The sequence below is a fragment of the Megascapheus bottae genome, chromosome 6 (assembly GCF_031878675.1).
Source record: "Megascapheus bottae isolate mThoBot1 chromosome 6, mThoBot2.hap1, whole genome shotgun sequence".
Lineage (NCBI taxonomy): Eukaryota > Metazoa > Chordata > Mammalia > Rodentia > Geomyidae > Megascapheus > Megascapheus bottae.
This window is the reverse complement of record NC_143514.1, coordinates 25740436-25752893: the sequence shown is the minus strand read 5'-3', so window position 1 is coordinate 25752893 and position 12458 is coordinate 25740436. Positions and strand designations below refer to the sequence as shown.

General features: G+C 36.7%; 1 protein-coding gene across 8 annotated transcripts in view; it reads left to right on the top strand.

Moving 5' to 3' along the window:
• Window positions 1-12458, top strand: part of Spata1 (spermatogenesis associated 1) — a 47789-nt gene that overhangs the window by 23251 nt on the left and 12080 nt on the right. For 7 of the 8 annotated variants that reach the window (XM_090334511.1, XM_090334508.1, XM_090334515.1 and 4 more), the window contains 4 exons: window positions 1665-1776; window positions 3345-3470; window positions 5531-5709; window positions 7690-7788. In XM_090334511.1, the coding sequence (XP_090190637.1) occupies window positions 1665-1776; window positions 3345-3470; window positions 5531-5709; window positions 7690-7788 (516 nt within the window). The remainder of the gene's footprint in view (window positions 1-1664; window positions 1777-3344; window positions 3471-5530; window positions 5710-7689; window positions 7789-12458) is intronic. The other variant, XM_090334516.1, reaches the window with a different exon arrangement.

Below are 12458 nucleotides of genomic sequence, written 5' to 3'. Positions count from 1 at the left end.
CTCTTAAGCTCTATCAGAGAGCTTTTTCTAATTGAGGTAGATTCCATTACCTCATGGAAAAATGATTTTATAATTTAATAAAATAGACTAGAAAAAGAATACCAGAATAAGAGTAGGAACTTGATTAATTAAAAGTAGAAACTAATGTTATGGAAGTAGAAACATACCAGAATTGAAAACAATTTAAGATCTATAAAATAGTATGAGCAAAACATTAACATGATGAGGCTTGAGGTAGTTTATCAAAAGGTAGAAACATGCACATGGTATCCTTAATATGTGGATATTAGATCCAAACAGTACAAGAGCAAATACTTGGTTACCCAAGGTTATAGACATGGTCTTAGAGATATAAACATAACTACATAGACATAAAAATGATGAGGGGCTATATACTCTATAGACATAATGTTCTATTTTATAGATTAATATGTATGTATGACATGCAAACCCTTAGTTATGTTCTAAAGTCTATGTGTCAGTGATTATAGCGTTTATTGACCTAAGCACTATTCTCAGTGTCTTTTAAAATGTAAAAATCATTTTAAGGATGATTCCCTTCTAAAATACTTGTTTGTTAAACATGACATTTGAAATATGATGTAAAAATCAGTGTTAATAAAATCTTCTTTAAAAGTAGAAAGAATAAAGATTCCCTTCTTGAACACTTGTTTGTTAAACTTGTCATTTAAAATATGATGTAAAAATCGTTAATAAATTCTTTAATAAAACAAAAAACAAAACCAAAAAAGGTTGAAACATGAAGATAAAAAATAGGAAAGGGAAGGAGGGAAAACAAGATGATTGGGAGGGGATGGGGAAGGGAAAGGGGGAAACATGAGAAAGGGGTATCAATGTGTGAGAAGTAATGTGTCTACTATCCGGTGAATATAACTGTAACTGCTCTATACATAATTATTAAAAAAAGATATAAATGTAAGGAAAACACAGATATGGTAATAAAGCATATAAGAATGTAGCTCAGTGGCAAAGTGCTTGCCTAGCAATGCAATGTCCTGGGTTTGATCCCCAGTGCCAAAACAGAAAAGACAAAAAAAAAAGTTAAATTTTTTTTAAAACAATAAAATAAAAGGCTGGAGGGAGGGGTGGCTCAAGTGGTAGAATACCAGCAGAGCAAGCAAGTCTAAGTGATTACAAAGCCCTGAGTTCAAACCTAATACCACCAAATATAAATATATAAATTAACACATATTCACATAAAATGTAAAACTATGCAAAAAATGATTTTGGATGATAAAAAACGTTTTTAGAAAACTAAAAAGCTATGCTATTAAGCTTATTCCAGCCAAGCATAAAGGAAGTTCCTACCTTGAAAATAACCAAACCAAAGTGGGACTTGCTTCATGGCACAGAGGTAGACAACCTACCTTACAACAACAAAGCCCTAAATTCAGTCCCCAGGACTAACCAAAAAAAGAATAAAAGAAATGTATTTATTAATTTTTTTAATTTTGTAGTATATATAATTTATAATCATAAAATAGGAATATGAAGGAGAATCTGTAGCTATAAATACAGAATCAATCAAGAGCCATCAGCATGTAAGTAAACGCATTGCTGGTATGCACTGACAAATACCTTTTGACAAATGCAAAAGGAATGTGTTGCCCTACTAGATCCAATTGAATTTTGTTTTCTTACAGCTGGATGAAAAAGAATATAACACCCTACCAGACCTTATAGATTTTCCTTCATTTCCTTTTCAACCTGTTCTTCCTTCAGCAATAACTGATGGCTCTTTATTAAGAATAGAGAGTAAGTATTATGACACTGGAAAACGGTGCTGTGAGGTAAATATGTGAATAAGGAGTTATTTAAAGGTCATAATAAAGTTCCTAGGAAGTTTAGGAAAAGAAAAGGTATTCTGGAAAAAAGGGTAGGGCTGACTGTGTAATATGTATATACTTAATATAACTAACTGAACTATATATTCTTTTTAATTTAATTGTCAAGGTGATATACAGAAGGGCTACAGTTACATACATAAGGTAGTATATACATTTCTTGTTGAACATTTGTTATCCCATCCCTAAAAAAAAAAAAAAATAGCCACCTTCCTGTGCTCACACCTATAATCCCAGCTACTCAAGTGACTGAGATTTGAGGATCATGGTTCAAAACTAGCCTGACAGGGAAGCCTGTGAGCCTCTTATGTCCAATTAACTACCAAAAAAGCTAAAAAGTGGAGCTGTGGCTCAAGTGGTAGAGAGCTAGACTTGAGCACAAAAGCTCAGAGAGAGCACTCAGGCCTTTAGTTCAAGCCTCAGGACTGGCTATGAAAAAAGACAGATTAAAATAGTTAATTTTGTTTTGTATACTTTCCTATAATAAAACGTAAATTATATAATTGTTTGTTTATTACACATACTATTTATTGCATATATAGTCACTAAGACTATTTGTCTGAAATGTATATTTTTCAGTATAAGATATTAATAACTGCCCAAGGCAAATTTACCAAAACATAATCAGCAAAAATTAATATCTATGTTTTTACATATATGTAGATGTAAGAGATACATCCTGTTTTATAGAAGAAGAGTTTTTGGTAAAATTTATTGTTTTGTTTTTTGTGGGCCATGGGGGTTGAACCCTGGGCCTAGGTGCTGTCCCTGAGCTCTTCAGCTTAAGGCTACTGTCCTACCCCTGGGCTTGGGCGTTGTCCCTGAGCTCTTCAGCTCAAGACTACTGCCCTACCCCTTGAGTTACAGCACCACTTCCAGTTTTCCAGTGGTTAATTGGAGAAAAGGGTCTCATATTCTTTAGTGCCCAGGATGGCTTTGAGCCCAGTCCTCAGATCTCAGCCTCTTGAGTAGCTAGGATTACAGACATGAGCCACCTCGCCTGGCTTTTTTTTTTTTTTTTTTGCCAGTCATGGGGCTTGAACTCAGGGTCTGAGCACTGTCCTTGGACTAACAGTGCTCACTACAATATGTCTTTAAGGCGGTGGGGCATTATGGAACCTACAAAAAATAAGATTATTGATATCATGAAAATTTAATAATTCACTTTTTTCTTGAGAAAGTCTTGAATCTTAGAGATTTTTTCTTAATTTTTTTTTTGCCAGTCCTGGGGCTTGAACTCAGGGCCTGGGCACTGTCCTTGAGCTTTCTTAAGGCTAATGCTCAACCACTTGAGCAACAGGACCACTTCCAGTTTTTCTCTATGTATGCGATACTGAGGAATTGAACCTGGGTCTTCATGCATGCTGTTTCCTGGCTTTTTAATCTTGTTTTGTAGACACATTTAATTATTATACTTTTAGGATATCAACCATCTTTTAGGCTTTCAGCATGAATTAGTATGGATTATAATTTCTTTAGGACAGAAGATTATTGAACAAATGAAACAAGTAAGGGAAGAAAGAAAATATCTGGAAAATGTTAAAGAAGAACTAAATAAAAAAGTTGAAAAGCTTTTTGAACAAAGCAAATTGAAACGATACCAAGGTAAAGTTTATTACATAGATTTTTATCACTGTAAAAACACTTAGGTGTTACAGAATACTTTGAAGATTAAAAAAAGTTATTTTATAGTTCTAGCTAGCTCCTCCTAGGCAGAGGGATTGTGAGAGTCAGAGGCCAGACCTGGAAAAGTTACTGAGATCTCCAAATTAAACATAAATAATGGAGCTGACAGCACAGCTCAAGTGGTAGAGAGTTTGCCCAGCATGTATGAGGCCTTAATGCCCAGTACTCTAATAATGATAATTATTATTTTATTACTATTATATATTGTTGCAGTATCTCACTTTGTTATCTGATATATTGAATTTATTGGTATTTGGTTATTTGAAATATTATAGGGAAGGGGGGAAAACCAATACGGGGGGTAGGTGGTGGGTGGGGAGGGGAGGGTGATGGGTACCAAGACATGTGAAAGGGTATCAATGTATGTGAATTAATGCACCTTCTATCTGGCAAATATCATGTAACCCTTTTATTAATTACAATAAAAAATTATTAAAAAAATACCTGATTAAAGAGATGCAATATAGGAAACAATATCATTATTCAACTTTTATATAATACTTCATGTAACATTTGTTAATCAAAATCAAATGTTTATAACTGAAATTTATTTTACTTAATTCTTCCATTAGTTTATTTAAAAATATTAAAAGTCTATTGAATCTAGTTCTAGAGGCTAAAATGATACTAATAGGCAGATACAATCATGTCCCTGACATTGTAAGTTTTATGGTCCAGTGAGGAATTAATAACTAAATTAAGCATTAATGATATATTCCACCTATTGATATTGTAAAGGAACTACATTGTTCTATGAATAGAAATACAAAGGAAGAATGCCTGAATTAGGTAAATTAGAGAGGTTTCCAGGAAATGGTGGGAAATTTATTTAATACCGTGCTTTTCCATCTGCCATATATTTCTTTTTTCCTACTTGCTCCTACTCTCTTCTTCCCAGTTCGTCTGATTATCTCCTGTAAATCATTTGAGATCAGCTTAGATATCACTAACTTTAGAAGTTGCCCCTGAATTATAAGATCTCTATGTGTTTAATTGTGTTTGTCCCTCTGCCTTGCTAATATGAAAAAAATAAGGGAGAGTTTTTGCAATAGAATTATAAGCAGTATCATTTAAAGTGGTAGAAATAAAGATAAACCAGAGTGAAGAAGATGTAGGTCCATACTTTGAGAGATGTTCATTTGAAAGACCTGCATAAGTTGTAGCTGGGGATTATAAAAAATAAAAATAGGTAGAATTAACAGATTGTAGGATTCTCAATTTGCGGCATAATTGTTTTGATGCTAGTATATCTGGATTGGAGACTGGTGATGCTTCAGGGAGGGGAGTTTATAAGATGGAGGCCCTTGGATACCAAGTTCTTGATGTTGGTCCAAAAAAGAATTTGAGGCCACACATACTGCCCACCTGGCCACTTTTAGTCCATGGGCTACTGAAGTGAGCCCCCAATTGGCCAATTTTGTTTGTGGGTTAACTGGAATGCACAGATAGCACAAGAGGTAGGACTTGAAGTATTGGTTTCATAGATAGAAAAATTAGAGTTAACACTTGGTATCCTATAATGGATGCTCCTTTCTTGTCCCTTAAAATTTAGGTAATTCTGGCAGAAAAGATTGACAGGAGGCTTGACTCAAGTGGTAGAGCACTAGCCAAGAGGGAAAAAGCTGAGTTGAGAGCAAGATACCTTGAGTTTAAGATCTGGTACACACACACACACACACACACACACACACACACACACACACACACACACACGTCAGATAATGAGTATATTTCTTTTTGGACAGTGTCATCCCTTCCCTTACAGTTTTTCTCCTCCGTTCCCTACCCACAAGTTATATAGTTCCTTTTCAAAACAATGTCTATAGAGTACCACTACTGCATTTGTTCATCCATTGTCCTTCAATTTCTGTACCCCCCTTACCACCCAATGACAGATAAGGCAAAAAAGAAAAAGAACTCTTGCACAAATTTCCTAGAGTTCATTTAGCCTTTGATTTTGTTTTGTTTTGCTCTTATAGCCTGTGATAACTGGAAGAAAAAATACTTTGAAACAAAGAAAGTCACAGCATCATTAGAAGAGGTTTTAACAAAACTTCGAGAAGATTTGGAACTCTACTATAAAAAATTGCTCATGCAACTTGAAGCCAGGGAGATCAAGATGAGACCAAAGAATCTGGCAAATATCTCAGACTCTAAGGTACTACATGTGCTCTCCTTCTACTAGAAATGTTCTCTTCAGAAAACATGCTTTACAATTGTTGATTTAATGGGATTTAGGATGCTTCAGACTGCATAACAAAACTTTGACTTAAGCTTTCTTACAGAGTAACAAAATTCTTGAACCATGTTATGGGTGGAAGGTTGCTGAGAGGCTAACAGCAGAGTAATGATGTCTCAAGTGCTTTTGCTATCTCTTCCCTGTTAAGTTTTGGCTTATTCTGGTTGTCTTTGTTATTGTTGTTTTTGTTGTTGTTGGTCTTGGGGCTTGAACACTCTAGGCGTGGGTGCTATCCCTGAGCTTTTTCAGTTAAAGGTTGGCGTGCTCTACCACTTGAGCCACTGCACCACTTCTGTTTTCTGGTGGTTAATTGGAGATCAGAGTCTCATGGACTTTCATGCCCAGACTGGCTTTGAACTGTGATCCTCAGTTCTCAGCCTCCTAAGTAGCTAGGATTACAGGCATGAGCCACAGATTCCAGCCTGGTTGTGTTTAATAAGAGAAGTAGAATTGCCAGTTGTAATTAGGATCACATATCTCCAAAACAAAAGAGAGACTTCTCCATGAATCATGAAGTTGCACATATCTTTCACTTTTTCCTGGTGGAAGATCAACTAGACTAGCAGATCAGTAATTATTGCCGGAGAATGCACTTACATATTGTTATGCCTTAGATTAAATAGCATATGTTCTATTTATAGGGATGAGAGCTACATTTCCTAACAAAAAGAAAAGTACCTGATGAAGTAGTAGAGCAGGGGTCCTAACAGTGCTCACTACAATATGTTTACAATTTATTTTTTGTCTGTAAGTCCTGGGGCTTGAACTCGAGGCCTATGTGTTGTCCCTGAGGTTTTGTGCTCAAAGCCAGGGTGCTACCTCTAGAGCCACAGCTCCACTGCCAGCATTTTTAATAGTAAATTGAAGATAAAAGTCTCACAGACTGAGTGGCATCAAACTTTGATCTTCAAATCTCTGCCTTCTAAGCTGGGCGAGGTAGCTCAAACCTGTAATCCTAGCTACTCAGGAGGCTGAGATCTGAGGATCAAGGTTCAAAGTCAGCCCAGGCACAAAAAGACCTGAGTCTCTTTTCTCCAGATAAACTCTAGAAAATGAGAAGTGGGGCTTGGCTCAAGGATAGAGTGGTAGCCTTGAGCTGAAGAGCTCAGGGACAGCTGCCCAGGCCTAGTTCAAGCCCCATGACCCCCCCACACACAAAAAAATTCTCTGCCGGGCCGGGAGTTTGGCCTAGTGGTTAAAGTGCTTGCCTAGCATGCATGAAGACCCGGGTTCGATTCCTCGGTACCACATACATACAAAAAAGCCGGAAGTGGTGCTGAGGCTCAAGTGGTAGAGCTCTATCCTTGAGAAAGTCCAAGGACAGTGCCCAGGCCCTGAGCTCAAGCCCAGGACTGGCAGAAAAAAAAAAAATTCTCTGCCTTCTAAGTAGCTATGATTTCAGATATAAGCCAGTAGCCCAGTGGAAGCTTACTATTCTGAAGTAACTTACTCAGTGAAGACTACTGTAACTCATAAACTTCTCTAAATAAAAGAAACCAAAAGGTTCCTTATTTTGAGTAGATTTTCTTAAAATATATTTTCCTTTCTAAATATTTAAAAACGATTAATCTGGCTCAGATAATAAATCATCGTGGCAGTTTCTGATATCTTGCCATTATCTTAAACCTGGCTTATTCCATTCATAGTAGTAGTTACTGATTTTCATAGGACTAATTTAATGACAATAATAAGTGAACAATAGTAGGACAAAAAAGTCCCTAAAGTATAAGAAATCAACAGAAAATCATAAAATACATGTCAAAGCAGTATTTATTTTATGGAATAGATTACTTTCATGATTTTCTCATTTGACATTTATCACTTCAATTAATGCTCACAAAGCAATTTATTCTAAAAGTATGGATATTAAATAAACAAATCTCTTTATATATCACACAGAATAATCTTATAATCCAGATCACTGAGGTACAGCATGCAATTGACCAACTAAAGAGAAAATTGGATACTGATAAAATGAAACTCATAATAGAAGTTAAGGTAATTCATATTTCTCCTATTCAGATCCTGTTCATCTTTTTAATGTTTTGGTATTTTAACCAAAATATATGTGTCACTAGTGTAAGGATACTCATGATTAACTTCCTAAAATTGTTACTTTAACAAGAGTATTAATAAAAGAAGAAAAATAATTGTTTGTAAATAATGCATGTTATAAGCCTAAAAGTTTAGTAAGATTTCACTAAAAAATGAAAGTAAAATGGAATCTAGAGCCTCATGCATGAGGCAAATTCCATTTTTTTTTTTTTGTTTTTCTTTGTTTGCCAATGTTGGGCTTGAGGTCACTGTCCTTGGACTTTCTCAAGGCTAGTGCTCTACCACTTGAGCCTCAGCATCACTTCTGGCTTTTTTCTTTCTTTTTTTCTTTGTGGGTCATGGGGCTTGAACTCGGCCTGGGCACTGTACCTGAGCTCTTCAGCTCAAGGCTACTGCCCTACCCTTGAGCCAAGCCTCAGGTGCTTTTGTGCCCAGGCTGGTTTGAACCTTGATCCTCAGATCTCAGCCTCCTGAGAAGCTAGGATTACAGGCGGGAACACTTCCGGCTTTTTTCTATGTATGTGGTACCAAGAAATTGAACCCAGGTCTTTGTGCATGCTAGGCAAGCACTACCCCTAGGCCAAACTCCCAGCCCTGCTTGAGGCAAATTCTTAACCACTGAGCTATCCCAGCCTCTAAATGTCTTTAAAAACTCCTTATTGAACAGAAAACAAGAAAAGTATACGTTCTCACACAAGTATATATATGTATATATATATATATATGTAATCAGAACAGGAAAATGAAATCAAAATGATAGAAATGCTTGTCATTAAATAATTATCAGAGATAGAGCACAGAATTTCCACTCCCACAATTAGCACTATCCAATAGAACTTTCTGTAAGGAAAATATGGGGTATTCTGTACTTTACCTTTCAACAGTAGTGTTAGCCACTACCACCTGTGGATGCTGGACACTTGAAATGTATCTTGAGTGACTGAAGAACTGAATTTTCAATTTTATTTGATTTTACTTAATTTAAATTTCACTAGGGCAACTGGCACCTTGGACAGTACAGGTCTAAATCTTTTACTTGACAGTCAAAAAGCTAAACTTAATTTTTTTTTTTTTTGCCAGTCTTGGGCTTGAGCTCAGGGCCTGAGCACTGTCCTTGGACTTTTGTCAAGGCTAGAGCTTTACCACTTGAGCCTCAGCACCATTTCTGGCTTTTTTCTATGTATATGGTACTGAGGAATCGAACCCGGGTCTTCATGCATGCTAGGCAAGCACTCTACCACTAGGCCAAATTCCCAGCCCTTAAATTTTTAATTATAGAAAAACAAAGGTCAGTTTGTGAGTGTGTGTGTGTGTGTGTGTGTGCGTGTGCGTGTGCGTGCACGTGCACGTGCGCATGCTTGAACTCAGAGCCAGGTCACTGTTCCTTAGCTCCTTTTGTTCAAGGCTTGAGCTACAGCTCTGCTTCTGGTTTTGTATTGGTAATTTAGTGGGGCTGGCTTGTTTGAAAACTCCAATCCTTAGGTCATAGCCTCCTGAGTAGCTAGCATTACAAGTCATTGGCTCCAGACCCCAAACACCCAATTTGTAACTAAATATGAATTGCACATTTTTATATGTTATACTGCTAAAAATAATTTGTTCAATTTTTTATAATCTGTAGTGGCCAAAAGTTTGGCCTTATAGAAGAGTGCTTGCCTAACATGCATGAAGACCTGGGTTCGATTCCTCAGCACCACATACATAGAAAAAAGCCAGAGAGTAGGGTTCAAGTGGTAGAGCTCTAGCCTTGAGGAAAGCCCAAGGACAGTGCTCAGGCCCTGAGTTCAAGCCCCGGGACTGGCAAAAAAAAAAAAAAAAAAAAAAAACTATATGTATTCAATACATGTACAAAAAGCCAAAATGAAAACTTGTCCACTTGATGGTTGAGAACAGCAAAGAGAAATAAGAAATCTCTCAGGACTCTCATTATGACTTCCTCATGCTCTTCTACAAAGCTTGCACATTAAATATTTACTATGATTTTTGCTCATTTTAACATTAAAATTACTTACTTTGAACCTAAATAATTATTATAAAAACAAATACTTAATATCCAGTATCTACAGGGAACTTAAAAAACTGATCCCCACCCACCCAAACCCAACAAACCAATTGATAAATGGGCAAGGAACTAAAGACAGACTTATCAGGGGAAGAGGCAAAAGTACCAAAGAAACATATGAGAAAATGCTCGTCATCCATGGTCATAAAGGAAATGCAAATAAAAACCCTGAGATACTACCTTACCCCAATCAGGATGGCCAATATTCTGAACTAAGACAACAAGTGCTGGCAGGGATGTGGAGAAAGAGGAACCCTACTGCGCTGCTGGTGGGAATGTAAACTAGTATAACCACTCTGGAAAGCAGTTTGGAGGTTCATCAACAAACTAAATATAGACTTTCCCTATGCCCAGCCATACCACTCGTAGGCAGTTACCCTGAGCATCATAACCTAGGATATGATAAGGACACCTGCACAGTCATGTTCATCGTTGTACTGTTCACAATATCCAAACGATGGAAACAACCCAGATGCCCCACTATAGATAGATAAAAAAACATGGTACATATATACAATGGAATTCCACATAGCCACCAGAAAAGATAAAATAATGGCATTCGCTGGGAAGTGGATGGAACTAGAGCAGATCATGTTGAGTGAGATAAGCCAAGACCAAAGAAGCAAAAGGCTTCTTTGATCAAGGTCTCCTTGATATGTGGGTATTAGATCTGAACAATACAAGAGCAATGACTCAATATTCAGGTACTTCAAGCCATTGACTTGAATTCAGAGATATCAATATATCTATATAGACATATAAGTCTATGATAGGATATATGTTCTATAGACATATATTGATATATAGATCAATATGTATCTATGACAGCTTAAGTTTATGTTCTAAGCTAAATTTATGTGCCAGTGATTTCATATAGAGATTTTTTTCTTTAATACTTGTTTGTAGGCCAGGAGTTTGGCCTCGTGGTAGAGTGCTTGCCTAGCATGCATGAAGTCTGCATTCCATTCCTCGGTACCACATACATAGAAAAAGCTGGAAGTGGTGCTGTGCTCAAATGGTAGAGCACTAGCCTTGAGACAAGACAGTGCTCAGGCCTTGAGTTTTGCCAAGCCCAGGATTGGCAAAAAAAAAAAAATCATAGGGCTAATACCCTTATCAGGGTGGTTGACACAGAATGAGGCCTATTATTTCCAAAGAATAGGAATTAAGATATTCTATATTCCAGTTTTTCTTTGACTAAATATTTCCCTTACACATTGAAAGAAACACAATGTGAAGTTGAAGCAAAAAATAAAATTCCTTCTCACCAAAGTTTTTAGGAGAGTTTGTTTACACTAATAAAGAAAACTACCTCATGGCACATCTAGTTAGATAACTATGCCTACTAAATAGTAATCTTAGACTTCAGTGTAAGACCAGACACCATGAAAATATTACAGGAAGGGGTAGGGGCAATACTAGAGCAGTTAAGCTCAGGTCAAAACTTCCTAAGTAAAGATCCAGAATCGGGCCGGGAGCGTGACCTAGTGGTAGAGTGCTTGCCTAGTATGCATGAAGGTGGGTTCAATTCCTCTGTACCACATACACAGAAAAAGTTGAAAGTGGTATTGTGGCTCAAGTGGAAGGGTGTTAGCCTTGAGAAAGCCTAAGGACAGTGGTCGCATCAAACTGAAGAGTTTCTGTATGGCAAAGGACATAGTTGGTAGGATAAATAGAAAACCCACAGAAGGGGAGATTTTTACTAGATATACATCAGACAAGGGCATTACATCTAAAATATACTTAGAGCTCAAAATATTAAACTCCCTAAAAACAAAGCCTCTAAGGAACAACAACCCAATTTAATAAATGGACTAAAGACTTAAAGAGAGACTTCTCAGAAGAAATAAGAATAGCCAATAGACACACAAAGAAATGGTAAACATCTCTGGCCATAAAAGAAATGCAACTTAAAACAGTATTGAGATTCCACCTCACCCAAGTTAGAATGGCCATTATGAAGAAAACTAACAATAATAGGCGCTGGTTAGGAAGTGGCCAAAGAGAACTTATTTCCTTGTTGGTGGGAAAGTAAACTTGTTCAGCCACTCTGGAAAGCAGAATGGAGGTTCCTCAAAGACTGTGACCCCACAATCTACTCCTGGGCATTTATCTAAATGAACACAGACCAGGCCGCACTGAAGCCACCAGCACAGCCATGTTCATTATTTATCATAGCCAAGATATGGAATCAATCCCTCAGCAGATGAATGGAACAAGAAAATGTGATATACACAGGGGGGATTCTATACTTCCATCAGAAAGAATGATATTGCACCATTCATAAGGAAATGGAAAAACGTGGAAAAAATTAAATGAAATAAGTCAGACCCAAAGAAACACAGTTTCCCTCATTTGTAGTCATTAGAATTTGCCTATAAATCTACAGGTAAACTCACCGGATAGTAAAAGACAAAAAAAAAATTTACGCTTGGACATGAGAAATCAAACAGGACTCTAAACATTCATACAATGAGACCAAAGGAAGATATCCTTAGGAGAGGATTTCAAAGCCCCAATGGCTATATGCATATGATTATATAAAATGATG